The sequence below is a fragment of the Seriola lalandi genome, unplaced genomic scaffold (genome assembly GCF_002814215.2).
Source record: "Seriola lalandi dorsalis isolate HSWRI2012SDOR001 ecotype SW California unplaced genomic scaffold, Sedor1 jcf7180002054832, whole genome shotgun sequence".
Classification (NCBI taxonomy): Eukaryota; Metazoa; Chordata; class Actinopteri; order Carangiformes; family Carangidae; genus Seriola; species Seriola lalandi.
Genome location: NW_019525385.1, coordinates 212,916 through 240,464, shown reverse-complemented (window position 1 = coordinate 240,464; position 27,549 = coordinate 212,916). Strand labels below are relative to the sequence as shown.

Here is a 27,549-nt window from a genome sequence, read left to right as displayed (position 1 = left end):
GTGAAACACTGGTCCTTTTACATTTTATCAATTTGAAATTTCACAAATTAAAGTAGCTGAGACAATGTTAATGTGTATGGGTCTACAAGTCAGTTCATTTCTGCTTCCGAAAGGTCAAAGTTAGAATTGTTGTTGCTGTTCTTGTCTGAACAGCCTGTTAGTAGGAATGAGTTCTGCCCAATCTTTGCCTCGTGCAGTTTCCTCTTTTGCTTTTGATCTGACTTTGCTCAAGCATAAAGCGCCACCTTGTGGATGCAAAATGTTTTTCAAAATACAATACTGTGGCAGGATGCATCCATGCAGGATTTTAAACCACATCATTCTGCAAATAGTACATTGTTATTTCAATTACAAGACAAGATTTCATGAGATCAGGATCTCATTATGATCAACAACTTGAGCCCTTTAGCTTATATTTGTTTACATTTAAAAAAAAAAAAAAAAGTACACTGAATTAGATATTAACAGTTCCTGTTTGTACCGTTGGCTGTACTGACAATATTGATTTATTAAGATATCTTTAAAATCTTATGATTCACAGGCAAGTTCTGAAATACCCCAACTCCAGTCTCTGTACTTTACATGGTCAACATGATAGTTTTCTCATGAGACCCCCCCAGTGGCATTAAAACATTTAAATTGTGCACAGTATTTATGATTCATTATGAACTGCAGCCCTGTCCCACACATCTTAGTCATTGTGGCAGAGGAAGCTGGGCGGTCTCTGTCGTTATGGGTGGAGCGTGCAGTCAGGAAATGTGTTTCTAAAAAAAAATAAAAAAATAAAAAAAAAATGCTGTGAAACTGTTCCCTCGTTCACATGAGTTTGATGATGAGGCTGATTCCACCGGAGAGTCCTCCACATGAAGTTTATTATGATTTCAACTCAGAGAACAACGCAAAGGTAAGTTTATCAACCTTTTACACAGCGTATTTCTTCTGGATTCACCTCTTAATTGACTTGTAGATCCACGAAGAGTGAGTCCAAGCTGCTAAACATGCAATGATGTTACCACAAATTACGCAATACTACTATTACTTATATTTTCAGAAAACACTTAAGTTGCTCTTTTTTGCTTTGAAGCTTCGCACAGAATCCTACAGGGCACCGTTTGTTAGACAGCAGGCTGTGAAGTGACTCATTTGTCTGGAATAGTGTTTGTGTGCCACCACATTTCCGTGATGAGTAGGTCACTATTTTGTTGCTAAGAAAACTTGAGGAGGAGGTAACCGCTGGCACCGTGTCCAAACTGCATCACTTTACAAATACACAGCCATGTCAGTGACAGAGCCTCGTCATTTACTCCATTTTTCCAAACACCCTGAAGCTTAATAGGTGCAGTCAACATGACATTTACTTTACATTTTATCATGTACGTCAGTGCAATTTGAAAGTAGATTACTTGTACTTCCATTTCAAGCTCCTCCATTTTTATTCTAGCTGAAAATACCATATTCTTAACACATGTAGTTTTAGAGGAAACATGACATCTGTAGTTAGTTGTTTCATACAGAATATATAGTTCTCTTATTGTTAAGTAGGAGGTTCAGAGGTGATTCACTATCACCATGGGCATCAGGTCAGGATGCAGGGTGAATGAATGGTGGCCATTAAACATATATCCAATCAAACAATGATTTGTTCTCTGTTAATTATTTCAACATTGAAAAAGAAGACACACATGGGCTGCGGGTTAAATTAGCACAACATAGTCTCATTTCAGACTAATTAAAGAAATACAGATGAATAAGGTTCTGTGAGACACACAAACAAACTATAGGAACTAAAGAGTAACAAACTTCTTACCAGAAACTGCCACCCCATGTGAAGGTGAAAAAAGACACTGAATGAGTGGAGTGAAGCCCTTAAATAATCTTGTAGTGCCCAGGTGAACTCTATCAGGTAAATGAGGGGTGGAGGGTGAGAAAACAAGAGCCAATCGGTGATAAGGAAAGGAAAGGAAGTGAGGTAGGTGAAGATAGGAATAGGAAAATAAAACAAAAGCGGAATCTTTACTACACTTATAAAGTATTGCTGCAACTAATGGTTATTTTCTTTATCAATTAATCTATTGATTATTTTCTCAATCAAGTAATCGTGTCTAGAAAACGTAAGAAAATAGTGAAAAATGTACATTATACTTTCAGATGGCTTGTTTTATTCAACCAACAGTCCTGAACCTAAAGATACTCAGTTTGTTATCATATATGGCGAACAAAGCATCACATTCTCACATCTGAGAAGCTGGAACCACCAAATGAGTGTAATACTAAACTGTTGAAAACCTGCTCATACCAGACCAGTTTAGGCTGTAGCAGTAAAATCTGTGAATGCTTTCAATTGAGCAAGTGTATGTTTAATTGATTTTATTGCTATTAATTAAATTCTTTGTCAGGAGTTATGAGTTATTTCTTATTTCAAGTGTTTGATAAAGGGTGTTAGTACTTCTGTGAGCTTTGCAGCTGTAACTGAAATCTCTTTTTGGGAAAAGTTAACATTGAATGTAGCCTTCATGATCTGCAACAATCTGATCTTAAATCGGATCTTAAATAACTAAAAATGAACTATAATACAGGCCTCTTGGCTTGATGTTTGTTTGGGTGGGCTGAGCCATGTAAAATGTTGGAAAACATCTCAATGAGTAAGTCATGGGAAGTTTCCCTGCCCTCATGGTGCGTAACTGCACTGCAATTACGGCTGTCATTTTAAAGCTCGTCTGACTGAGAACACTTAATAATCTCATGATGTTACAGTGAGATCATGATGCATGTGCACTTCCTCTTTCTTGTGTCTTCATGGTGTCTTGCCAGAGGAAGTCCCATTTTAACCACATGACACACTTTTATTTTAAAGATCATAATGATGACAGTTTGTCATTCAGCCAATCCTCACCAGAGCAGAGTGTGCTTTCAGTTGTACCAAAAGCCTGAACAAGATACTTATGTAATTTCCTGTTCTGTACAGTATATTGCATTACTTGTTGGTTATCTGATGACGTCCAGGAAAAAAATGTGAGTTTTTTTCCACATTGTTTCACTTAGAATCTGAATTTCATTGTATACAAACTTTATTTGGACGTTTTCCAGAAAGAAGGGTTTTATTCAACTTGTTTTGGATAAAATGTCAACAGGATGTAAATGCTATCAGGGACAATGTTGGTAACTAAATAGGCTTATTGGAGAAGGGCGATGCTCTTCTAAAGGGCGCAATCTTCCTTCCTCCCATGTTGCACAGTCTGATACTGGACGAGTGCGTCACTCAGCCCACTGCCTCTATATTTAGAGGAACAATCTGTTCCTCCCCCTGATGGGTGGAGTGCTTTACAAAATTAACTGGCTCATAATTTTCATATATTTTATCCAGTACACCAATGCTCATTTTTGCCTTACATCCACTTGACTTTTCACTAAAACCACCATTTTTATTTTTGTTTCAGGACCTGAGCTGCAGTTGCCCGGACGTCTGCGAAGTGCTTAAATATGCATGTTAGAAACTAGCTGAAGATGCAGGGGGCCATTGCACGTGTGTGTGTGGTGGTGGCTGCTGCCATACTAAACCGTCCCTTGCTCTTTCCTCAAGAGAACACCACGCTCCCGGACCAGGACGAGGAGCTGATGGCTCGCATGCGGGAGCACGAGGAGAGGCTGGAAATGGAGCAGGCCAAGCTGGAGAGAGAGCTTTCACAGCTTGACCCAAAGCCAGAAGAAACCACCTCAGAGGAAGGTTATAGTTGGTACTTTTGGAGCGCTGTGTCTTTCATCATATTCTTCACTATCGAGATGTGCAGGGTGGATCTTGCTGACACAGAAATGCGACCGGCTGATGATGAAGACATATTTTCAGAGAGTGGATCCATCACCCCCAAGACAATGGTACTAGATAAAAATATCCTGAGTAACTTCTGTGACAAATGTACCTACACTTCAGCCCATGAAAACTGGAGGGTGAGGGAGTTTGTTGAGGGTTTTGCAGATGATTTACTGGAATCGCTCAGGAGTATGTGTGACAGGGAGGCAGACATGGAAGTTGGGGACTTTGTCGGAATTGGAAGCATGTTCGAGTCTTGGAAGGTGTGCAAGCCTCTAATGTGCGACCTTGTAGTGCCTTTCTCGCCTCCAGATCCATACTCCTTCCAGTTTCATCTGTGGTGCAGCCCTAACAGTGACATGCCTCCAGACATGCAGGGCTGTGGCAAGATAAAGGTGACCAGGTTTGGGGAGAGCGAGGACGGCTGTGTCTGTGGCTCTGCTAATCTGGGAGAGGACGTGCTTTGTCTGTTGCATAGCAGGAATGAAGCCATCAAAGTGGACCGCAGTCCTGATGAACTGCTTTGCTCCAAGAACACACCTTTCTTGGCCAAAGATCAAGTCATGAAGTGGTTTCAGATCTCTGTAACCAAAGCGTGGGGACGCATCTCTCACAAATACGACTTTGAGGTCACTTTCCGTAACTTGGATGCCGCCGGTGCTCTGAAGATCCGATTCCGTTCAGGGAAAGTCATCGTACTGAACATAATACCTGTGGTTCAGCTGGAGGATACAGATGCTTATTTTGTCTCGCACTTCCCGTCAGATTGTGACAGCTCTCCAGGCCCACACTGGCCCCTCTCCTTTGCTGTCTATGAGAGGAATTTGCTGAAACATTTCACTAAACGTCTGCCACAAAATTCCTGTCATTTACACTGTCTTCAGGTTGTTACTTTCCTACACAGAAAGCAGACGGGGCTCACAGGAAAGAGCGCCCTTACTAACTACCACATAAAGACTGCTCTGATGCACTTGTTGCTGAGTAAAAGATCCTCTGTGTGGGGCATTGGGAGTATGGAGCACAGGCTTCGGGATGTGCTCAGCTTCCTGCAGAGGAGCCTACAGGAGAAGAGACTTCATCATGTTCTGATTGGGAACAGCAAAGTGCCAGAAGAAGTCCACGTTCCTAAATTAATCCGCAAAGCAGAGCCCATCAATCTGTTCAGGTCTCTGGTGCTGCAGACAGAGCTTTACGCTGCAACAGTCAGGCATTTTCAGGAGATGCTGAAAAATGCACCTGTGCTCATACAAGAGTACACACCTCACTTATCAAATGGAGGTTTACACCACAGCCTAGTTGAAAGGTTGTGAGCACTGGCCACATCCAGTGTATGAATTATTTCTAACCTTTACCAGCAGATCTTAAAATGTCATTCAGTGTTACTTAAGGTGAAGTTCCTAATACAAGGTGCACATATAACAGTTGTTTCCATTTCAGTTCAGCGGTTTTGCTGTAGCTGCTTTCGTTACACTTGACACAGTAACCATTGTGTGTGTGTGTGTGTATAAATATATATATATATATAAATATATATATATATATATATATATATTTATAAATATATATATTTATATATATAGTGTGTGTGTAATATACAAATGTGTGACAAACCAACATAAAGTGTCATAAGGTAAGGTGTTTGGCCACCACATGCTGCCAGAACAGTTTTAATGCTCCTCGGCAGTGATTCTACAAATCTGAGTCTACTGGAGGGATGAACACCTATCTCCCAAATGATATTCCCTAATTTTGTTTTGATGATGGTGATGAAGAGTGCATTTTCATCATCAAACCATCATCAACCGTCTTTATATTTATACAGCATTTCAACAGTGGGTTCTGTTTGTAAAGCCAAGCACCAAAATAGTGTACTGTAAAAAATCACTCAGTAGGATTCTTCTGAAGCTGAAAAATCACATTGCTTGTTTTAGACGTATAACCAAGAGGCGAAGTGTTATATATGTATACCCCACTGGCTCTCAAAACAGCAAGTAAAGTAAATATATTTCTCCATTTTAACAGAAATACCTCTCATATTACGCTGGTCTAAACAGGAATAATTTACCAAACATTATAGAAGTGTTTTTGTTTTCATTCATACTGTTGCAAATATGATGGCAGCTATTACGTTCAGTGTTGTTCAATGTTAAGTATTTGTTTTTTTTAATGCTTATTAGAGAGCAAAACTTAATTTTGCCTGTTACATTTCCACTGCATTGATGTCAAATCTTCGATAGAGCTCCAGTTTGTTCATTGGGACCACCCTGTGTAGTCTGGCAGGAAAATGTCATTTTTGTTTATTGTTATACAGACAGGAAATTTAGATCCAGGTCAGAGTCATTACATCCACAATTTATTAGAAACAGTGCAGCTGAGATGGATCATTGAAAATATCTTGAGTCATACAATTACTGTAACCCATTCCCATTAGAATGATTTGATTCTTTTCCCTCATAACAAAATAAGTCTGAAAATGTCCAATTAAAAACACATTTTCCCTCCTCAAATGGATCCTGAATTCCTCATGATATCTTATTGAAGCATATTTCCTATTACATCAAAGTTTGAAAAACAAAATGAATCCACAATAACCATAACCAAAAACATGAATATAAATGGACGGTTTAATGTTATGGTCGTTATTTTCTACAGGCCATAGTCGTAGTTGGGTTTTCCCTCAATGTAAGTCTTGTAAAAGCCCCTGTAGGTGTCCACACTGTGCCTGGTGGCTTTGACAGTCGGGTCCTCTGACATGCACTCTGTCCATGTCTTCAGCTCAGGCACGTTGTCAAGGCAGCTGAAAAGACAAAGGGAATCAAAGCATTCACCCAAGACTAAACTACAACACATGAACATAAGTCACACAAAAACATCTGTCATATCAGATGTCATGAAGGAAAGACGACAAGGAAGAATTGACTTCTATGTCTTACTTTTGCACTGTTACTATTTGTACCTTTTGCTCCACTCTATGGTGACCTCAAGTGTCTTTAAATGCTTCCATAAATAAAACACATTTATTTTTAAATGTCCTGAGAGATTATTACTTACTGTTTCAGTTCAAAGATATCCAGCCTCTCAAAAAATGGCCACATCATGTAGTCGATCATTGTGATGGAATCGCCACCAAAAAACTTGGTCTTCTTATTAACCAGGTCCTGAAAAATAAACATTATATTAATAAGTGTTGGATAAAATACTGTAAAGGTACAGTCATTAAAGAGACACATGGATGATCTCACTTTACTCATTATCTTTGACCGTTTTTTCATAGGCAATTACAATTGCACTCATTCCTAAGGACAAGCTACCAAATTACATGTCTAGTGAAGGTGTAAAGAAACAAGAGCACTCGACTTCGCAACCTGCCTCATTTAATTTGGCGAACTTCTGTTTCAGTTCAGCTTCCAGTCCTGAGACATCGTCGCCATTATTCCTCCCTGTTGATATCTTGTAGAAGTATGGTACTACCTGTAGAGAACAGTTGTTGTAAGCTGATTATTTGGTGATGGTAATAGTACAACCCCAAGATTTAGTTGCGGGTTTTCATAAAATATACCTTGGAAAAATGCTCCAACATCATCTTCTGCTGAGCTTTACCAAAAGCAGATGAAGGAAGCAGCTTCTTCTCAGGGTAAACTTCGTCCAAGTATTCGCAGGTGATGGGAGACTCATATATCACCTCACCAGCAGGTGTTTCCAGTGTTGGGACAAGACCAAGGGGATTCTTCTCAATGAACCAGTCAGGTTTATCTTTCAGGTTGATGTTGATGGTGTCATGTCTGAAAAACAAAAACAGACTTAATTCACAAGTGCAGTATTAGTGATGCTATGGTTAAATAAAAATGTTTCTTTACTTGATTCCTTTGGCATTCAGCACTAATCTGGTTCTCTGGGCAAAGGGGCAGAATCTCATACTGTAAATCCTGATGTGGCCTTTGGGGACTGGACCAGGTGCAGCGCTTCCTAAAAGAAAAAAAAAGGAATTCCATACATGATAAAGAGCAACTAGGAGAGCATGCTGATTTATGTTTACTACCATTAACAAGTACTTATGTTACGGTAACTCTGGCTTATATACTGTGCTTCACATTTAAAATAAAAACAATTACAGATTCAAAATTTAGTAAAGTTTCAGTTAGTAAAGAGTCAGAAAATCTTTAGCTGGCTGGTTGTGGAGCCATGTACACTATAGAAACAGCAAGTGAATGAAGGCTTGATCAGGGTTTTTTGAACCAGTTGCAATACATTCCTGTGATCTATTGTTAGCTGTATGAACTGTACTGAACAGGTTACTTCATGCATAATCACAATGACTTTGCAAAAAAAAAAAAATGGCGCAACTGTTCCTGATCAAAACATCTGGCAGGTTCAGTTTTCTCAGGATTTAATGTAAAATAGTGCATTCTGTTGAAAAGAAAGTGAACATGCACGGACCTCTAATATGCACTTTGACGGTTTGTTGGAAGTGAATAAGTGTAACTCTAAACTTTCAGCAAAATCCCAATTCTTAATTTTTTGTTCAGCTGTATGTACAATTATGTACCACACGTTAAGTATTTTATATGTAATGATTCATATGACAAAATTACACCGTAAATTCAGAGGAATTACACGATAAATGTTGGGGAATTACATTATACATCGCAGGCTGCATTAAATACAGTGTTACCAAATACAAATTTCACAATTTTGAATGTTTCAAACACCGTTAAGACATTGACAAGGATGTCTCACACACGCTTACATAAATGAGTGTTGAAAGAGACGGATATTGGGTGGTACATTTCTAAAAATCAAGTTTCCCCTTAAATGTCGAACTGAAAGCTAATTCAACCTCGTAGAGGCCTGCAGAAGACTCTTCAGTTAGCACAGTAATCGCCGTACGTCTTACCATTAGCGAAACACTTTTCAGTAGACATGTTCGCACTTCAGGTGGTGGATGAAGTCAGTGTGGAAAAAGGTTTTGGTACGAACGGAGAAAGTCTGTAAACGACAGAAAAAAGAGCGAACTGTGCAGCGGTATAAACTACAGCTGAATTAATGTATTTGTTATATACTTCCTGTGTGGGCGTGTCAGATAAATTATCAGCCAATGGCACGAAAGAGTGGTTTCTTCTGGTTGCCAGGGTTACACAATGATTCACAATTGTTTGTATGGCTGTTGAGCTCTTGAAAAACAGTTTAATTTTACGGTGTTGTTTTAGTATCACCTCCAAATGGACGATATTGGAAGTTTAGAAGTCAGGTATGTAGCCGCTACAAACACACATATGTATTTTTACATTCGAACAGAGTGTATATTCATGTTCAAGTACCGTTTTATACATACACTTAAGTGTCTATAGCAATTTGCCACCTAGATAATGTTTGGCTTTTGTGTTACTCCCTCCAGGTGGGTGCAAGGTTTTACAAACAAGAGTATCGAGTTTGTCGACAATAAAACAGTATGTTACACCAGTGGGAGTCATATCTGTTTCCTGAACCTGGAGACAAAATTGCAAAGTGTGCTTCAAGGCCCAGGCGGAGGCATTGGTGCACTGACAGCCAATGGGACCAGTGGAATTTTTGCTTTTTCTGAGCAACGTTTATCCCCATCTATATTTGTGTACATTTTCCCCCAGCTTCAGTTGAAGAATGAACTAAAAGGTAAGGGGAGATTGTATGATTTTACTGTGATTTTTCACCAAGATGTATTAGATTTTTAATGTTTGTTTGTGTACATGCCTCCTACCTTTATTTTTTCTCACACAAATACTAAATATTGATTTTTTTTTCTAGGAACTGCACAGCTGGACTACACAACTCTGACGTTAAGTAATGGTGGTCCTTATTTGGGATGTTGTTCCTCTCTTCCAGACCACACCATAACAGTGTGGTAAGCCACTGAAAGTAGTACACTACCTTATACTGTGTGATATATATTTCCAGTTATGTTTATTCAGGCTGAGCAGCTCTGTTACTGTAATTGTGACTGTGTGATGCAGGAACTGGGAAAATGCTGAGCCAATTTGTACACAACCACAAGCTGGGCAGGATGTCATTTCTTTGGTGTTCAACCCTCAGAATTGGCTCCAGCTATGTGCTTTGGGCACTACATCCATCACTGTCTGGAACATTGAGAAGAATGCCAGCCTTCATGTCCTGAAACCACGGTAAAGCAGACTTGGGAGTACCAGCAAGTAGTTAAAACTTAAATTGATATATGGACATTTCTGTGATGATTGAAACGACATTACCTGCATTTATCTAGATGTCACAGGGTCAAGCAATGTTTGTGTATGTTGTATTTGTTGTGTTACAGTGTGGTAGAGCTTCCAGCAACTGATGGTTCTTTTGCTGAGAGATTGGTGCCCCACTCTCCCGCTAATACTGTCAGCAACAACCTGCCCTATTTTGGTCCAGAGATGCCTCCATCAGCCATCTCAGGGCTTAAGGGAGACAGGGCAGAAAGCATTGTGGTATTGTCCCACAGTCACTTAAATATCAATACTAACTCAATAAATACACTTTCACCGATTAATATGTTTGTTTTTATGAAGCAGCTGTGATTCATAGATGTATGAATCCATTTGAAAACATTTTTGCTATCAGGTATACAACCAAAGACAAAATGTAAACCCAACACCACATGTATTTACACAGACTAAACTCTGCACCAAAGCCAGACTAACTCCTACTGCCATCTGCTGGACAGCCACATCAGAGCTCTATGTGGGCTGTGCGGAAGGATTTTTACTACTTGTTGACCCAGAGAGCTTCTTTGTCTCAGTCCTCTTCAACCCCACAAGTAAGCAAACACACACAGTGGGACTCAAGGACTTGAAAGATACTTATTTCTATTCTTTTAGTATTACCTATTTTATTTGGCAATAGAAAAGACATTTGACATCTGATTTGTGTTTCACTTTTCCATAGCTCCTGATGCCATTCCTGGTCTCAGACAGAAAAACTTTCAAGGTTTAACACTTAACAAAAATGGTTTGATTGCTGTAGGGAAGGTAGGAGCCCACTGAGTGTGACATCCTCAAGACTGAAAGAAGAATAATACATTAATTCCTCTGTCAACTGGTGATGTGATTTGCAATTTCAGGCATCAGGAACTCTCAATTTCTCCAATTTGAAAGGATTTTGAAATGCTTATGTTTCACAGGATGGTGTGGTGCACTGTCTGCAAATCAATGGAACTCAGACCGACATCACACAAACATTGCAGTTAGAAGGACCTGCCACAACTGTGATTTTCTCCCCTGATTATGAAACATTACTTATATCTTCTGATACAGTAAGTACTCAAATATACCATAGTGTGGCATGTCACACATACAAAAACACATGATATTCTATCAAATAATTATTTGAGAGAAAAATATATATTGAAAATAAAATCAGAAAACGTAACAGGCTTCTTGTTCTTCAGGGACAGATCTATGCGTTGAACCCAACCCGGTCGGACGAGATTGTGAAGGTCCTGGATATCCTCAGTGGAAACTTTGTGGCAGCAGCTTTGTCACACACTGACAAGAACATTTGTGTGGTAAAACATTTGTGTTGCTCAAGAATTATAGTGTCCCGTGATGGCATGTTTAATTTACGTCAATGTCTCTTAAGTGAGTGATGATGTTTGTTTTTTTCCTGCTGGTCGCAGTCAGTGAGGGATTCTGGAGAACTGCAGCTGTGGTCTGTAGATGGCATTTGCCTCAGTTCCTTGTCTCTTCACACTGAGGTTAGATTCACTACATATGAACATTCAGAATAAGTAGAGCCATAGTAATACACTTGTCCTGTAAGCATGTGAAAATGACTTCTAATTGAATGTATCAGAACAGATGTAAACTTCTAATCTGTGTTTGTTTAGGTGACAACTCTGGCCTCCTGTCCTATTGCACAATATGCAGCTGTAGGAACAACTTCAGGAAATATTCTCTTCATTGACCTGAGCAGGGTGCAGCAGCCACGTCTGGTGCACCAAGTTCAGCTCTACCACACTCCTGTGGATCACCTAGTGCAAGTATCTTCCATTCCCATGATACCATAGAGTATCAGTATAACACTGTACTTGTGACAAAGCAACTCATAACACATTTATGAAGTAGAGGCACGAGTTACCTCAACCCCATAAAACCCAGAGAAGATAACTGCTCTTCTATTTCTGGTCAGGAAAGCAAATTAAAATGTCACGTTAAATGGTTACAGGTTTTCTTATTGTGGACACATATACTGTATGTTTATGTGTGCGTGTGACCTGTGTGTGTTTGTGCTTTTACAGTTTTGATCAAGAGGGTCACTACCTTCTCACTGGTGCCTCAGATTCACATATCTATCTACTCCATGCAAAACCATCAAAGAAATTTTCAGTCATAGGACACACAGGTTGATGATCTTTTTAAACACTATTTAATTGATTAGACATGTTACTACTCTACTGTCCATACCAAAACACTGTACATATCAATGCAAAGGTAATTTCAGCTTAAAATGGATATATACAATAGACATATAGAAAATTGTTGTCCCATTACTGTAACACTTTGACTTAAAAAGGACAATGTATTTGTTAATTTTATTTTTACATATTGAAAAGGCAGATCAGCATCCTTGCCTCATTTGGTTTTCTTTTCTAGTTGTTCCTGGACCCATTTTGTCACTTTCCACTCAGTGCATCAGGAACAGTGGACAGGTGAAAGTTCTTGCACTGAGCACTGGACAGGAGGGCAGAAAACATGAAGGTAGCCTCCTCACACTGCTCTCTCTGCCTGCGAAGGACCTCACAGGTACAGCACTGATTTAGTAGACTGATTCACTACTTATACTTTTTAGAAATTTGCCATAAGTTTCTTTTTTTTTATTTTTACATCAGCACTGGTTGAACACCACCTATCTTAAAATTATTTGGCACACATCCAGAGGAGAAAGAGCAATTAATAATAGAGAACAGATTAGGGCCAGTGGTTCCCATTACCTCTCTGAACAGCCTGTTGAGGATAAGTCAGGGGCAAGATGAGGGTCTAATAAGTGACGCATTATTCATAAGATCATGTGGTGATACTGACCTTAAGCAGGTCAATGAATTCAGACAGAGGTAAGGGAGGTCCACTGCAGACATGGGAGGAATGATGTTGAAACACGCAAAAGATAAGAATTTATTTCGCAGTTGATGGATCATCTCTTGTAGTTGAGGGGAGTTTTACAAGGTGATTCATAGCCAGAAACTCATTGTTACATCTGTATCAATCTGTAAGCTTATTGGACTTCCACTTTTCTTCTCTTTCTGTTGTTTTAAGGCTTGAAGATCATTTATCATTCATCAAAGGCAGAGATGTTCATCACCAATTAATAGTACTTAACGGGACACTTTTACCCAAATGTTTAGACATGTTGTCATAAACGCTGTTAAAAAGAAATACTATGAATAAGCGGTTTACAAAAACACACCCTTTGTTTATACAGCAGCATATGTTGAACAAGAGAGACCATGAGTCAATCTCATGAGGGAAGTGCAAAGATTAAATCTTGGGTGTGGCAGCACTTCTGAAGCCACACACAGGGTATAAAACAAAAAAATATGAGCAATGTGTTTTAAGGTGCTATCCATGTGATAGTTACCCGAAATTACACTTTCTAATCACTTATTTATTTGCTTGCTTCTTATTACATTTATGATGTGTCTCTGCTGACCTTTAGGTCCTGATTGTGTAGACCGACATGGTTGTGTGTCTAATCACATCATCAAAGTGTCCAGATATGAAGTGCCTCATCCACTTAAATCCTGTGTTCTGGGAGTCAGTGAAGTATTTGCTTACTGCCACAGAAGGAAAACTCTTCAGCGATTTCAACTTTCTCAGGTTTGCTGTTGCCTAATGCTCCAGTAACTGATGATCCTCTGTCATCATCTTACTAAAGTATCTTTTGCATTTACATTACATTTACAAAAAACATTTTCATATAAACAGTAGCCCAAGTTTGTTTATGTGTTCCTAATCTGTTTAAACTAGAAATATGAAACTATGATTCTCAACTCTTCCTCTCAGGACACGGATGGTCTCTCCAGTCAACAGGTGGTTCAGCTGAAACCGGAGCAGGAGGTGAAAGGTCATCCATTGGGCCCTGCCTGTCTTGTACTGTCCCCTCATAAATTATGGCTGGGTTCTATAGGCCGAGATGGCCTACTATGCATTAGAGAAACTGCTTCCATGGTAGGAGCTTATTATTGTTACCGTTTGAATCACATTTTCACAATCTGTCGTGATTATTATGATGCTGTTGCTGCACCTACAGGAGCGATACATTGAGCTGCAGTGCCATTCATGCCATCTTGGTGGAGTTCGTAGCCTGACCTTCTCCGCAGACAGCCAGACACTCCTCACTGCTGGCTTTAAAGACGGCTGTCTTGTGTGCACTAATCTCAGGTAAAGCAGCAAGCAGTCTGTCAAATAATGCACAGCTGTGAACAGTAGAGGGAACTGTTGCTCACAATAGTGATGTCACTCTCACGCAGATATTGTGTACATCAAAAAGTACTTTACTCTCATACTGCTGGCAGTGAGGGACTATAGTAAATAAACAACTGGAGTGGAGGGTCGATGGGGATAATGGCCATAATCTACAGGAAAACAAAGATCCAATAAACTTGACAGTAGTATCTCCCCACTGAATCACATCCCACTTACATTCCACATCTGCCTTCTCTTCTTGCTCCTGCCTGCTTTTATTTTAAAGTTCAAAAATCTTTTCTTTTCTCTCCTTAGCTCTTATCACTTTTCTGTTATCTTAAATCACAGTTATGTAATGTTTCAGGACTTTTTTTTTTTTTTTTTTTTTTTTACTTTTTTTTACATCTATTGTTGGTTCACTATGTGTCTAATTCATTGGCTGCTTAAACTGTTGGTAATATGGGAATTTAAAGGATAGTTCCAGTGTATTTTTCTTAATGTCAACAATTCCCATTAAAAGACCTAAACCAATCACCCCAAAAGCCTGATATAACTGATTACTCTTAGTCATAGAGCTCCATTGTTGTCCAAAAACTATTAGAACTACATCAGTTAGTCACACCGTTACACATTTTCCTTTTATGATCAACAAAAGCACTGTAGTTTATTCTTAGTCAGTCCCATATACACCATCCTGGTGACGTCCCCAGCAAATACTCTATTTATTCCTGTTTGAGTAATGTTCGTGACCACACTCAGCTGCTTTAGGAAAAAACGTATGATTTAAAAAAAATTAAACTATATACTGTACTTGTGGCCTGTTTTAAACTTTTAAAGAGTTATGTCTTCTAACGCACTGTTAGTCCGTCTGTTTTTGACTTTTCATAGGAATTGTTGACGATAATAAAAATGTAGAATTTTGCCAACCTCATCCTTTAAGGTTATTCTACTCTTCCTCTACACATATTCTAAGGTGATCATTCATAGTTCATAGTATCTTCATAAATCTGCTCTCTTTTTATGTGTATGTTATGTGTTTTCCATGGCTCCATACAGAATTAAAGGTGTGGATGCTGAAGTGAACAAAGCTACTCAGCATAGCGAGTCTACGGCTCGTTTCTTGAGGAACATATTCAATACAGAGAACACTGTCCTCATCAACATGCCTGAGTGGAGCCAAGGGTCCTGTGCTGACACTGAAAAACCAAAGGAAAATGAGGTAAACAACAATAATCAATTCTATTTTTTTTAAGATGTTAATTTGTACTACTACTAACTGTGCTGCTTTTTTGTAGCTATTGAAACAGTCAACACCAAACACACCAAAAAGCACACTGCATTACAGAAGATACACTCAGTTGTTTTGGTGCACCCCCTAAAACTAAGGCAGTCTAATACAACAGATCTGTAATAGATTCAACCTTTATGAAAGTTATAGTGTGGCATACCCATAAATTTGAAGAATATAATGGGAAATGCGATCCGAAACATTTTGTTTCTGAGCTGTTTCAGCTATCAAACAGGAATCATGTGTGTCCTTAGTCAAGGCACTGTGGCATAAATCTGGTATGAATATTACACAATGTAATAGATGTTCAATTATGTTATTATTGCTTATATAAAGGCCCTGTACATTACTGAACCAAATGAAGACTTAAGCAATGTGTCAAAGAAAATTCCTTTATTTATTTGTACCTGTGTGTTATTCTTATGTGTTGTTAACACTCTGTAGGTCAGCGGTGGAGCAGAGGCTATGGATGTGACAGAGCAGGATGAGAGTTATAATAGCCAGCTGTCTGCTCCATCTTCACACCCTACCTGGCTGGAAAGCAGGCATGAGGCGGTCAGTGACTACCATGCTGTAATATTTGTGGTGGTGTACCATGTGGATAATGTTAACTATGTTTAGATACTTCTCTTGTGTCTCTGCAAGTTGCAGATGGAGGATTGTGTAACTGTCCTTTGCACCTGTGTACGATATCTTGTTCAGAAAGCAGCTGTGTTACTTTTGGCAGACAACATCTTGATTTATCGTACTTAAAATGTGAGAAAATCAATCAATTATTAAGTGGTTGAGTGCTATAAAGCAGATAAGCATTTGTAAAAATGTGTTTAGTACTTTGTCACCTGACAAGGCTTCTTGATAACAATAAATTGATATTGAAGGTGTGGCATTCTTTGAGTTGTGGGTTTCACACCTCATCCTTATTTGTACATGGGATACGGGCAGAGGCACTTTGCCTGCCTTTTCCAGCTTTATGCTAGAACATGCTTTCTAATCTGACTCACATGTTCTTTGGGGATCTCTTTAAGTCAAGCCTTGTCATGTTGAGTGATGAAGTGTTGGATAGCATATAATTTTTTTTTTTTCGATGTGGTAAAATTGATGATTATTAATGCTGTTTGCTTCCAAATCATGTTGGTGTACTTGCTGTGGCTTGAGAGGGTGTTGCAAAGTTGACATAAGGCCAATTTAATACTACCTGGTACTTTACTTTAGTGTTTGTCAGTTAAAATCTCTTACTTGTTTTCAATCTGCTTATATTGAACAGGTTATAAAAGAAGAGAATGAGCAATATTCTGACACAAAGAAAAACCTGAGGAAAACCATCAAAGAGTTACGTGATGCTGTAAGTGAGTTTTACTATACATAAGAAGATATCGTGACAGTCACATAACTTGCTGACAAATCAACATCCCACACTGCATGTAAGCACAAATACTGTACTACTAAATACAGTATGTTTGGTAAGTGCTTTTCAATTCAATAAGACTTATCTCTGTAATTATATATAGCAGCACACTACCCACAGCCGCACATACACATGAAAAACAACAGAAAACTGTTTGTTACAGAGTGAAAAGCTAAAGGCTAAAACTGCATGTGGAATTCTAGAAATAGATACATGAATAAATTAATATTTCTATGTAAAAAAATTCATATAAACAAACCTCTGAAGCTATGCTAATCCAGTGGGATCTCAAAAAACATCAGTCTGTCTATAGAACATTTTTATTTCTACTTTTATTGGCTTCTAGTACATAAAAATACATTGTGGCCATCATGAAAAATACATATTAGTTCAAGAAACAGTTTACATTTGTATGTCTTTAACAGTGCAGCTAAGATACTTATATAGTATAGTATATTTGAGTTAGATGCACAATTACAAAACAAGTCTTTATTTTAATTTTCAGATCCAGGGAATGATGCGGGAAAATGTGAACCTCCCAGATATCGAGCGTCTGAAACAACATGAGTTCAACCTGGATCTTGAAGAGAAGAAGAGACTAGAGGCCATGGTGGAGCAGGAGGTTACCAGGGTAAGGCATGTACACTAACATGAATTCAGTGAATTTTAATTTTGCTTTGAGGTCATGATGGTAGTGATTCTAATGCAGTCACATTGTAGGTGAGAGAAGAAATCGAGTGGAAGATTTTAGCGAAATGTTACCTCCGTGATGTCCTAAAGAGAGAGTGCTGGGATTCAATGAAGGTCAAGGGAAGGTCCATTAAGGTGAGATCAGGAGCAAGCATTCATATGTCAAAAAAGTGTTACAATATTAATGATGAGTATGCTGTAATCTATATATAAATATTTTAAAATACCTTCTATCACAGATGTTTCACTCTGAACACGAGGTGAAGAACTACCCTCTAAAACAGCGAACAGAGAAAGAGGTGGAGGAACTTCACAGTGTTCAGAATAACAGGAAGTTTGAAAAGGCTGCCTGCACCGTAAGCAATGCTCAGGCCTGAACAGTCTGTGGTTTAGATTCTGATTAACACTGTGTAGAAAAGCACATGTGATGAGTTAGAATGGATTAGATGACATGTGTGTTTTAATGTGAAACAGAAATGCAGCATGCTAACTCACAGCCAAAACCAGAAAATAACTCACCAAAGGTTTTACATTTTCTAAAAGCTGCAGCAATGCAATCTCTTCAGAATGCTGGTTGTTTACTCCCTGGAAATACATTTTATGGCAAAACCATTCAAGTCGAAATGAGTTTACTGCTGGAAAATAATTTGATGTTTTGAATCTTTCTTTTGACCTTTCACTGCTACAACCTTTTAAAAATGCTTGAATACATGCCAGTCCACCAGTGTTGAAATCTTTTTAGATTTATGGCTGTGTGGCTGAAAGCAAGTGTTACAATAGTTCTCTTCACTGCAATATTCTGGGGATAAAGTTTATAATCTTATGGCCACAGGTTCAGTCCTCAGCGTTTATCTCAGCCCTCTCATTCAAAGTATTTGTCTCCACATTTTTCAGCAGAGCAGCCTAAAGAAAAGTTCCAGCACAACCAGCACAAAGGAGGAAGAGCAGGGGGAGCAAGACCACATGGCAGAGAGTACTGCTGTAACGGGAAGTTTCTCTGCTCAGTTGGGATATTCAAGTCCTTACATCTATGATCAGTTCAGCCTGCAAACCACAGAACAGAGGATCAACCAGATAGTTCTACTTCAGGTGGGAACCTGTTCCAAAAACTGTTGCATCTCAGCACAATGTGATAATGACTTTTCCAAAACAGTGCCCAAAACACACACTTAAACAAAAAGTGAATAAAATAGTTATAAAGAAAGAAAGTGAAATAAAGAACACATAAAAAGGTGATTTATGAGAATTGACTGACGGCTCAGTCATAATATTTTTTCACTCTTCCCCACATACAGGATCTGATTTATCGTATCAAGACAGCTTTTAATACTGAATTTGAGGCCTTGCACAGGCAAAAAGTGCAGGAGCTCAACCGTGTGCGGGACAGGAACAGACACATCAGGGAGATCATGCTGGAGCTGGACATGAAGGAGAAGCTGTGGGAGTCCAGCCTGACCAACAACGAGTGGCCAGAGAGGCTGCTTACTGTGGACGACTCTGAGGTCACTGAACTCCTCATGAAACATCTGAAAAGTTGACAAAGTTCACATTAAGTTCAATAAACAGAACAAACATGTTGAAATACTTTTTTAAGCATAATGTGAAATGGTACACAGTTATCATAAGATCATAAGATGCTTCTTCACAGTTTACCAAAGAGATATGCACCTTTCTTCCACTCTAGATAAAAGCAGAAAAGTACCTCACTGAAGAACAGAAAAAGGAGGAGGAGAAAAAGAAGTTGGAAGATCAAAGACGTTTGGCTGCCAAGGTATGCTGCCACAATAAATGTGTTTTTGTTTTTCAACTCTTGTTTGTTGCTAAATTCTTCAAATAATTCTATATAAAATTGCTGCATCTAAGATTATTATTAACTACAGTATGAGTAAATCTAACAGTTCCTTACCATAAAGAAATTAAATATATAAATGTTACTTGATCCATAGAATATACAGCAAGTTAATCAGTTCTGTCATATTGATAAGGTTTTTGTCCGTGTATTGTAGGGGGATAGCTGCAGAGATAGGGCTCTCGATGACATGATGGATGGAGTGCTTGAAGTGAAAAAAGAGGACATCTTGAAAATGGTGGGTTAAAATATTTGAATTTCTGTTAAAGCATTAATACTGTAATCCCAGATATAATATACCCAAAATAATATACCAGGAGTTTCATGTTGCGCTGTCTTCTGTGTTGTTTAAAATGTTAGAACCAGGTTGATGTAAACAAGTAAGAAGGTGGTCAAGTCCAGTTTTAATAAATCAGCTGGCTTGAATCTGTCTGCTAAAAAGAAAAATGTAAATTAGAGCTACAATGATTAATCAATTAGTCAATTGACCGAAAATGATTCAGAAGCTTTTTTGATAATCGATTAATCATTTTAGTTCTTTTAGCTTAGTCAAGCAGAAATGACAAACATTCTGGTTCCAGCTTCTCAAATGTGAAGATTCAATGATTTTCTTTGTCATAAATGATAGTAAACTGAATATCTTTGGCTTTTGGACTTTTGTGGAATAAAACAAGACACAAAACATTTTTTGAATGTCTGAGAAAGACAGAGAAAAAAAAGAAGAAAAACTCATCCTTACCACCTGCAGTAATTTCTTAGGACGAACACAAAATGCTATATCTGTGAACTAAGTAATACACAGGAAAGCATTAATTCTCTCCCATTAGGAAAATTATGTCCTATTTTTTTTTAACTTGAATTGTTCTCTAGACAGTGTCATTTGAATCAGCATGAAGGGCACATAGTTTCTTTTGAATTTACTCCACAGGAAATACCTCCGCCTGAGTTTGTTTTGACCAAACCTGACATCCACTGGAGTGAGGAGGAGAAAAAAGTCTACAAAGAGTATGAGAAGAAAACCAAAGACCTGAGTGAGGAGAAAGAGAAATACAAAAAGGTATTGAAGTAGATACATTCACATTTCAGTTTTACTATAATCAGAAAAATTAACTTCTAATCAGTGATTAATATAAATCATCTGTTAACTCTAATGTTATATGGCAGACACTGGAAACTGAAATGAAAAAATTACAGGCATCCACCAAGGATGCGACCATAAAGTTTGATGAGAGTTTGACAAAGCTGTTTGAGAAGAAAGTAAAATATGAAATGGCTATACACCAGGTGAGCCACCACACACATATAAACACAAACACAAACACAAACACACACACGTGTAGAACATGCATGTGACACAGACTGATTAATAACACAGACACATGAAATCAGTCTACATCAAAGTTGCTTCCTTTTCCTCATTTTCCCCAGGCTAGATGAAGGGTCCCCTCTTCTCACTGTGGTTTCCTCCTTGAAATAATTATGAGATACGATATCTTGTGTATGTGACATCTTAAAAAAAATCCTGTTTAATGTTTTTTTTCCTTCTCTTTACAGGAAGAGCTCAAGATCACTTATCTTGTTTATTCAGTAATCATAGAACAAGAGATGAGAAATCGAGAGCTGGAGCTCAAGCTCAAACTTGAAAAAGCGTTGGCATACGAGGTCAGAAAACTTTTACTCAGTAATGCTGAAGGAATTTATGACCGCCAGCTTCAGATTCTGTTATTCGTGAGATACCTGAGTGAAGCTGTGTGGTGTTCTTCCAAATTTTAGTATAATATCTTCCCATCGCTCAGGCGTGTTTTTCAAGAGCTAACGTGTCCTCATTTGTTAAGCTTTATTACTGCCAGTCACTGTTTCCCGTACAGCTCATTTTATCAGCATGTATTTTTCTAACAGGATGAAACTGGGGAGGAGGTGAAGAGACACGAAGAAGAGGTAGAATTGTTTCACGAGACCTATGACAGCATCATAGCTGAGGACAAAGTGAGCCAGCTTGGAAAGTACTGAAATAATTTTGGTTGTAAATGGCTGTGCACATAATATAATATAATCCATATCTCCCAAGGTTCTTGACAAAGAATTTAGGAAGGAGTTCTTTGATGTACCAACCCACGTTGTTGATCACTTGTATAAGCTGTTCAAGCGTAGACCCAGGTTTGTAACACCTACAATTTATTTGCAAACGTGAAACATAATGCAGTTGTGGTGACTCATAGCTTCATACGTAGAGAGCCTACAGACCGAGCTGCACTGTTATCAGAGTCTTTAATGCTTCAGGGTTCAAAAGATGAGGACTCAGACCGACAACAACTCCAACCTGCTTAAAGAGCAGCATCCGTCCGGTTCTCTGGCTCCTGATGTGCTTGGCAAAATACTTAAGGCCATGGAGGAGCTGGATGCTCCGGAAAATATACCAGAGGGCTTGAACCCGTCCATCTGGGACAGATTTTGTCTCGTCCGCAGAGCAAAAGTAGAGAGTGAGCAAAAGGTAATATGAGAACACAGACAGGTTAAAGATTGGAAATACATTGGAACATTGCTAGACCACTAAAAAACATAATATGCAACAAATATGCAATTGGCATAATATTTTTTAGTTTGTGTACAAATATTCTAATACTTATCAACAATGGCTTTCCAAAGTGTTTTTAGAATGAACCATTACTGTAATGCTTTGTGCAGCCCAGCTATTAAACAGATTTAGGAAACTTTAATGAATGATTGAATGTATTTTACTCTGTGTTTGTATCTGTGGTTTACTGTTGCACAGGTAAAAGTACAAGCTTTGACTATTGCTGAGATGCAGGCGTTTTTACAGAAGAGGAGAGATGAGGATAAGGCTGCTCAACAGGAAATTAAAAATCTCACTGATGAACTTGAAAGGTATGACTGTTGTTTTGTCATTCATTCTGATCATAAGTAGTTGATTGAGAACATAAGAATATTTATTTGTCACTGTACTTAAAAAAAAAAATCCAGCAAGGATGGCCTGAGAGAATGCCACTCTTATTCTTAAAATTGTCTCATTCCCTGTATCCTTTGACCATAAGCAAATGCTCTAAAAATTAAGCTTAAAAATAAAGGTGATATAGTAAAAACTAGATAGTATTAGTGTTTTATTGTATTCATTTGAAAGAATGATCCTCCAGAGTTATTTGTTCTCGCGCTTTCTTCTAGTCTACATAAAGAGAAGAACTGTTTCCTGACAGACATCATGGCCCAGGTCCTGCTCAAACAGGGCCAGGTGGAGGTGTCTACCACAGACCTGACTGCTGACTACACTGACTCTGTACTTCTCCACAGGATTGTGGTGGAGGACCTAAACAAAACCATCAGGGTCAGCCTTTACTTATTGTAAAACACAGACTCTTGAAAACTAGGATGTACTGTATATTCTTCTCTATGTATCTATATACAAAAATACACAAATGGCATATAAGCATGTACATAAATACAATGAGTTATACAAAAAGTTTCCAAATATGCCAAAGCCAATTTCAAGTGGTGGTCAAATACATTGGTTTTGAAAATGTGTGTGTCTGTGAAATGATTAGAATCTTTATGATCAGATGCTTGGAGAGCAGAAGATAGCCTCGATGGTGGAGTGCAAAGACTTCCGTAAGGGCATCATCCAGCTGGAGTGGCAGCACAAGATGATGAAGATGCAGATAGAGGACCTCAACAACAAAGCGAGGGACATCCAGATGTTACGTCTCACTGAGGACCAACAGGATGTAAGTGTCTGTTTAGCTTTTCTCAGGGACTTTGGCATCTTTTATCCTCAATCAAATACTGGCTTGGCCTCAATATGGAAACAAGCACTAAACACTTTATGAGCAATAATGCTACTGCATAGTGAATAGATTTTACCCTGAACATAATTCTGACATTGTAATTATACGTCAAAAGTTTTCAAAAAGTTCAACATCTGCCTGGAATGGCAATGAAACATCTGCGTTTGGGGTGAAACATTAATCCTGTTTGCATTTCTGGATAAACCTCAGTCGTTGATATCAAGGTAGGTATTTTGGGTTTGGCAGCATGAGATGTTTTGCAAGCAGAAAATTGTTACCATCCCTGAATACAGATGGATGAGCTTTTGTTATCAGACACACCTTTTTCACACAAGCTCCACACCCTCTCCACCCTTTTCTCTTTTTTTGTTTTTGCATCTTTTAAAACTTAAAGACTGCTTTAAAAACTACATGTAGACTTTCTTTGCTCTGTTTATGCCTTTAACACATCAGTTTTAGTTTGACGTTATACTAAAATTAAAAATTCTAGTAAACAGAGAAGCATCTGTGCTTCATTTGGCTGCACGTTTAGATCCAAGGTGTGAAGAGGCAGTTCAGTCAAATACAGACCACAAAAGCTGACAGGAAAATACTTTGCTCCTGCTCCATTAACCCCTTCATACACATTAAAAACACAAGAAATTTTGTGATTTACTCATGTTTAAAAAATAACACGAACTCGATGGTTGAGCAATGAAAAATTACATAAAGATCAAATGAGTCATCCATAATCTTATTTTCAACAAGTCGATGAGCATGGCACACACAAAACATGTTTCCACGCCTGCATGCCAGTTTCCTCAGGTAGTGTCTACTGTGGCGTGGCATGAAGCTTCCTGTCATTGTTTAGGCCCCTGAAACCATGGGAAAGAAAAGCTTTATATTATAAATAAATCCATCCTGAATAATCATTAACATTTTATAATGAAGCATTTTGCTGCGATTGTTGTGGGATTTTTCACTGAAAGAGCTAGAATAATCTAGCCTGAGAGAAAATTCTGTTGAGACATTTTGTCATTGCTCCTTCTGTTTTTGTTTTTGAATTATTCCTCTTTCTTTCAGTATCTCAACAAGACAAATCAAGACAGTCGCGTGTCCAAGCAAGTTTCCATTCTGGAGAAAACAATAGCTTTCCAGGAAAAGGTAAAAGACAAGTAACAATGTGATCTCATCAAACAGCTCTTGTACACCTTTAAAGTTAATATGCTTATTATGCCCTTGTTATTTTCAGACTCATCAACAGAGTGTGCAGCATCGCATAAAAAAAATTGAACAGCTTAACAGGCAGGCAGCGATGAAAGCTGAGAAGAGCACAATTTTAGAAGAGCAGCTACCTAATATAAAGGTGACTGTGGCGGAGAGGACACACATTTATGAAACAATAGGTAATAAAACATTTATTTAAGCTAATAAAACAAATTGAGATTTTAGAGCCTCCCCTGATTGATAATGTGGCTTGCTTTTTGTTTAGCTTCAGAGGAAAATCAGGCAGCTCAAACAGAGGAGCGCTACAAGGAAATCGTTCAGAAGAAGAACTTAGAGGACTTTGCCAGAGCACAGGCGGAAGATCTGGCTTTCCTCTGGGCCGAACTTGAGCGCCTGAGGATGAAGAACTTTCCTTCACTTGATCAGCTTAAACACAACTGAGCAAAACCTTCTCTTTAACACATAACAGGGTTTTATTTACACTTCTTTTAACAAGTAAACTGAACATGAAATTTACAACTCAAGCTGTGAATACAAATTGTAGCAGCAACAAATAAAACAAATAATTAACTCTGATTTTTTTAATGTGACTGTTCCTCTGTAGTATTTTTGTACACTAAATGATGTGTGTGTAATATTAGGTACTGAAGTCCTCCTCTCTGCGGTCAAAGTGCAGAATACCGTCATCCAGAGCAAAGTGGTCAATAAGCTCAGACAGGCTGGCCTTTCCTCCCTCTATCAGGACATCTGACTGGAGCTCACACAGCGCAGCCTGAGCACAACTCCGCCACTTGTCAATCAAGGTTTGGAGCTGTGTTAAATCATTCTAGGGAGAGAGATGTACATATAAAATTATTACTTTCAGTCTATTTCACAAATTAAATGACATAATGTTATATTAGGAGCAGCCCAGACAATTTAAAGGTAGCTGATACCTTGCTTCGGTACATTTTAACCATCTTGAGTCTACGCAGAGTCTCCATCTTGTCTTTAACCTCCTTCCTGAGTTGGTCTCGATGTTGTGCTAAGTCTTTTGAAGGAGGATGTGTTGCTTCGGGAATAGGTCCAGTAAACGTTTCACTCCCTGACCTCCCGTCATTTCTGTTTATGTCAACATTGTCACTGATAAGTGGAGGATTATTAACAGTCTGAGAATCTGCTAAAACTTGTTTGCCACCCTCCTCTAAGTCATCAACACATAGTCGTTTGGCCACAGAGAGGGGTGAGGTGAAGGAGCGCCTTGATCTCTTCAGCCTCTCCTTCAGTGAAGAGCTCAGCTTTTGATGAGGCTGGGAAGATGAGCATGATGAAATACAGGACACACAGTGTACAAACAGTTGATAATAATCAATGTGAGAGTATGCACAAACTCAGCCATGACACATAGATGGTGCATTTATGGGATCTTATATAAGGCTATAGTTTAGGTTTCAGTAGTAGTCAAATTAAATTAAATTTAGAACTAATTTTGACCTTTATAATACACAGAATGTTAAATATCTTTTTTCAATGCCGTACCAGTTAAAGAATGACTGAAAACAAACAATAAGGTCTACAAATATCTATTAGGAACATTCATTCATTGACATTTATGCCAAATTTTCTGTATGTGCTGTATATATCAACAATTCAAAGTAAAATAATGAATCAATTAATGTGACCTGGACCCATGGCTTACTGAAAAGGCCTATGTTGCACAGGCCCAGGGGCCCAAGGGGTTAGGCGACTGGTACATGAAGTTTAAGACCCAGACATTATATTCCGGGTACATGACAGCTTTAACGAAAGTTAATATAAGTAGTTCACGTACCTTTTCCTCTTTGTATTCACAGGGGCTTGACTCCACTGAATGGCAAGGTGAAGAATACACTGATTTTACTTTAGCTGCTTTAGGGGTGATTTCCATCGTTGAATTTTACTTTGGCTAATGTACAGTATCAACACTGTGACGTTACTAGATTCAAATTAGCCAAGGTGGTCACATAACTTCTCTACAAACACCTTCGGAAAAACCCAAACTACACGAATGAATAACGCATTCACTAACTAGTAAACAACCAACAGGTTTTCACAAAGCACCGTCAAAAACATAAAGCTGTGAATGTGATAGGAGATTTTTCTGTTTTTCCGTATTTTTTTTACCTCCAAAATCAGCGATTGGACAGATGTAAATGACGCATCGCCGAAGAGAATCTTGGGAGCTGTAGTTGTTTAAGCCCGCTAGGTTGTGCCACAAAACCACAAGTTTAAAATGAATTATAGTTATAGTTATACATACAAATGACTTTAGTGATAGAACAAAACAATTTCTTCTGAAGTTATTTCAATAGTTAAGACACCACAGATACAAACAATGAGCTTATTACAATACAACTGAGTAAAATAATAATAGGCTTACTATTTTTATTAAATTAAAATAAGACTATTTTTTAGAGAACAAAGAACAGAGCAGGCTTTTTTGGGTAGGATGCTCTAATGGGATTAAAAGGACAAACACTGATCCAGCTGTGCTGTTTCACAAATAAAGTACTCAAAGGAAGTAAACAAGTACAAGTGATTTCTTTGTGGGCTTATAAACATGTTCAGTGTTGAAGCAGTGTTACTTGGTTACCCTTGTCACTAGGGTCGAGTCATATTGTGATTCAGTTAGAGCTGATTCATCTCTATTGAAGGACTCCGAGTGACGTGTTCATTGTTAGTTTAAGATTGTTTTGAGACTTGTGCTGATATCCTACAGGTTTCTTTTAACTATGTCTTTTCGTTGCCGCGAGGAGAAAGGTGTGAATTAAAACGTGATCCTGCCTAGGCTTGAACATCAGTACTTGGCAGACTGATATTACACACCCTAGGGGATTGGGGAATTTTTTATTTTTTACATGATGAATCTTACAGGGCTGAGGGTTGAAGATAATTACTATATGTGAGTCAGGCGACTTTTTTCTTTGTTTTTTGTATTTAAACTTTTGAATAGTTGAAATGTTGTGCTCGCTCCTCAGCTTTATACATTAAGTGCCTGTAGCGATAGTTTTGGTTTAGAGACTATGTGAGACTGAGTGAGGGTGCCAGATTACAT

At 38.3% G+C, this 27,549-nt stretch overlaps 4 protein-coding genes across 4 annotated transcripts; 2 read left to right on the top strand and 2 right to left on the bottom strand.

The window, feature by feature from the left end:
- The first annotated feature begins 768 nt into the window (after nucleotides 1-768).
- On the top strand, nucleotides 769-6,836 carry itprip (inositol 1,4,5-trisphosphate receptor interacting protein). Its single transcript, XM_023426606.2, has 2 exons — nucleotides 769-904; nucleotides 3,438-6,836. Exon 2 carries the CDS (start codon nucleotides 3,505-3,507, stop codon nucleotides 5,116-5,118), a length of 1,614 nt encoding a protein of 537 aa, XP_023282374.1. The 5' UTR covers nucleotides 769-904; nucleotides 3,438-3,504; the 3' UTR covers nucleotides 5,119-6,836.
- On the bottom strand, nucleotides 6,140-8,863 carry LOC111670063 (glutathione S-transferase omega-1). The gene is made up of 6 exons (XM_023426618.2): nucleotides 8,703-8,863; nucleotides 7,666-7,774; nucleotides 7,368-7,590; nucleotides 7,178-7,279; nucleotides 6,860-6,966; nucleotides 6,140-6,605 (listed from the first exon to the last, which is right to left on the bottom strand). The coding sequence occupies exons 1-6, from the start codon at nucleotides 8,728-8,730 to the stop codon at nucleotides 6,455-6,457; spliced, it is 720 nt and encodes a 239-aa protein (XP_023282386.1). The 5' UTR covers nucleotides 8,731-8,863; the 3' UTR covers nucleotides 6,140-6,454.
- A 26-nt stretch (nucleotides 8,864-8,889) lies between these two features.
- Nucleotides 8,890-25,049, top strand: cfap43 (cilia and flagella associated protein 43). Its single transcript, XM_023426621.2, has 38 exons — nucleotides 8,890-9,056; nucleotides 9,204-9,457; nucleotides 9,590-9,686; nucleotides 9,796-9,963; nucleotides 10,113-10,269; nucleotides 10,454-10,598; nucleotides 10,727-10,809; nucleotides 10,962-11,093; nucleotides 11,229-11,345; nucleotides 11,457-11,534; nucleotides 11,667-11,815; nucleotides 12,078-12,181; nucleotides 12,433-12,582; nucleotides 13,493-13,653; nucleotides 13,840-14,004; nucleotides 14,087-14,217; nucleotides 15,298-15,460; nucleotides 15,974-16,084; nucleotides 16,794-16,871; nucleotides 17,440-17,565; nucleotides 17,655-17,759; nucleotides 17,864-17,980; nucleotides 18,519-18,713; nucleotides 18,920-19,126; nucleotides 19,309-19,395; nucleotides 19,631-19,711; nucleotides 20,402-20,530; nucleotides 20,638-20,757; nucleotides 21,028-21,135; nucleotides 21,373-21,459; nucleotides 21,542-21,630; nucleotides 21,754-21,964; nucleotides 22,247-22,359; nucleotides 22,654-22,813; nucleotides 23,046-23,210; nucleotides 24,333-24,413; nucleotides 24,502-24,655; nucleotides 24,742-25,049. The coding sequence occupies exons 1-38, from the start codon at nucleotides 9,028-9,030 to the stop codon at nucleotides 24,915-24,917; spliced, it is 4,983 nt and encodes a 1,660-aa protein (XP_023282389.1). The 5' UTR covers nucleotides 8,890-9,027; the 3' UTR covers nucleotides 24,918-25,049.
- Nucleotides 24,926-26,612, bottom strand: sfr1 (SWI5-dependent homologous recombination repair protein 1). Its single transcript, XM_023426619.2, has 3 exons — nucleotides 26,287-26,612; nucleotides 25,412-25,765; nucleotides 24,926-25,302 (listed from the first exon to the last, which is right to left on the bottom strand). Exons 1-3 carry the CDS (start codon nucleotides 26,380-26,382, stop codon nucleotides 25,114-25,116), a joined length of 639 nt encoding a protein of 212 aa, XP_023282387.1. The 5' UTR covers nucleotides 26,383-26,612; the 3' UTR covers nucleotides 24,926-25,113.
- Nucleotides 26,613-27,549: the final 937 nt, after the last annotated feature.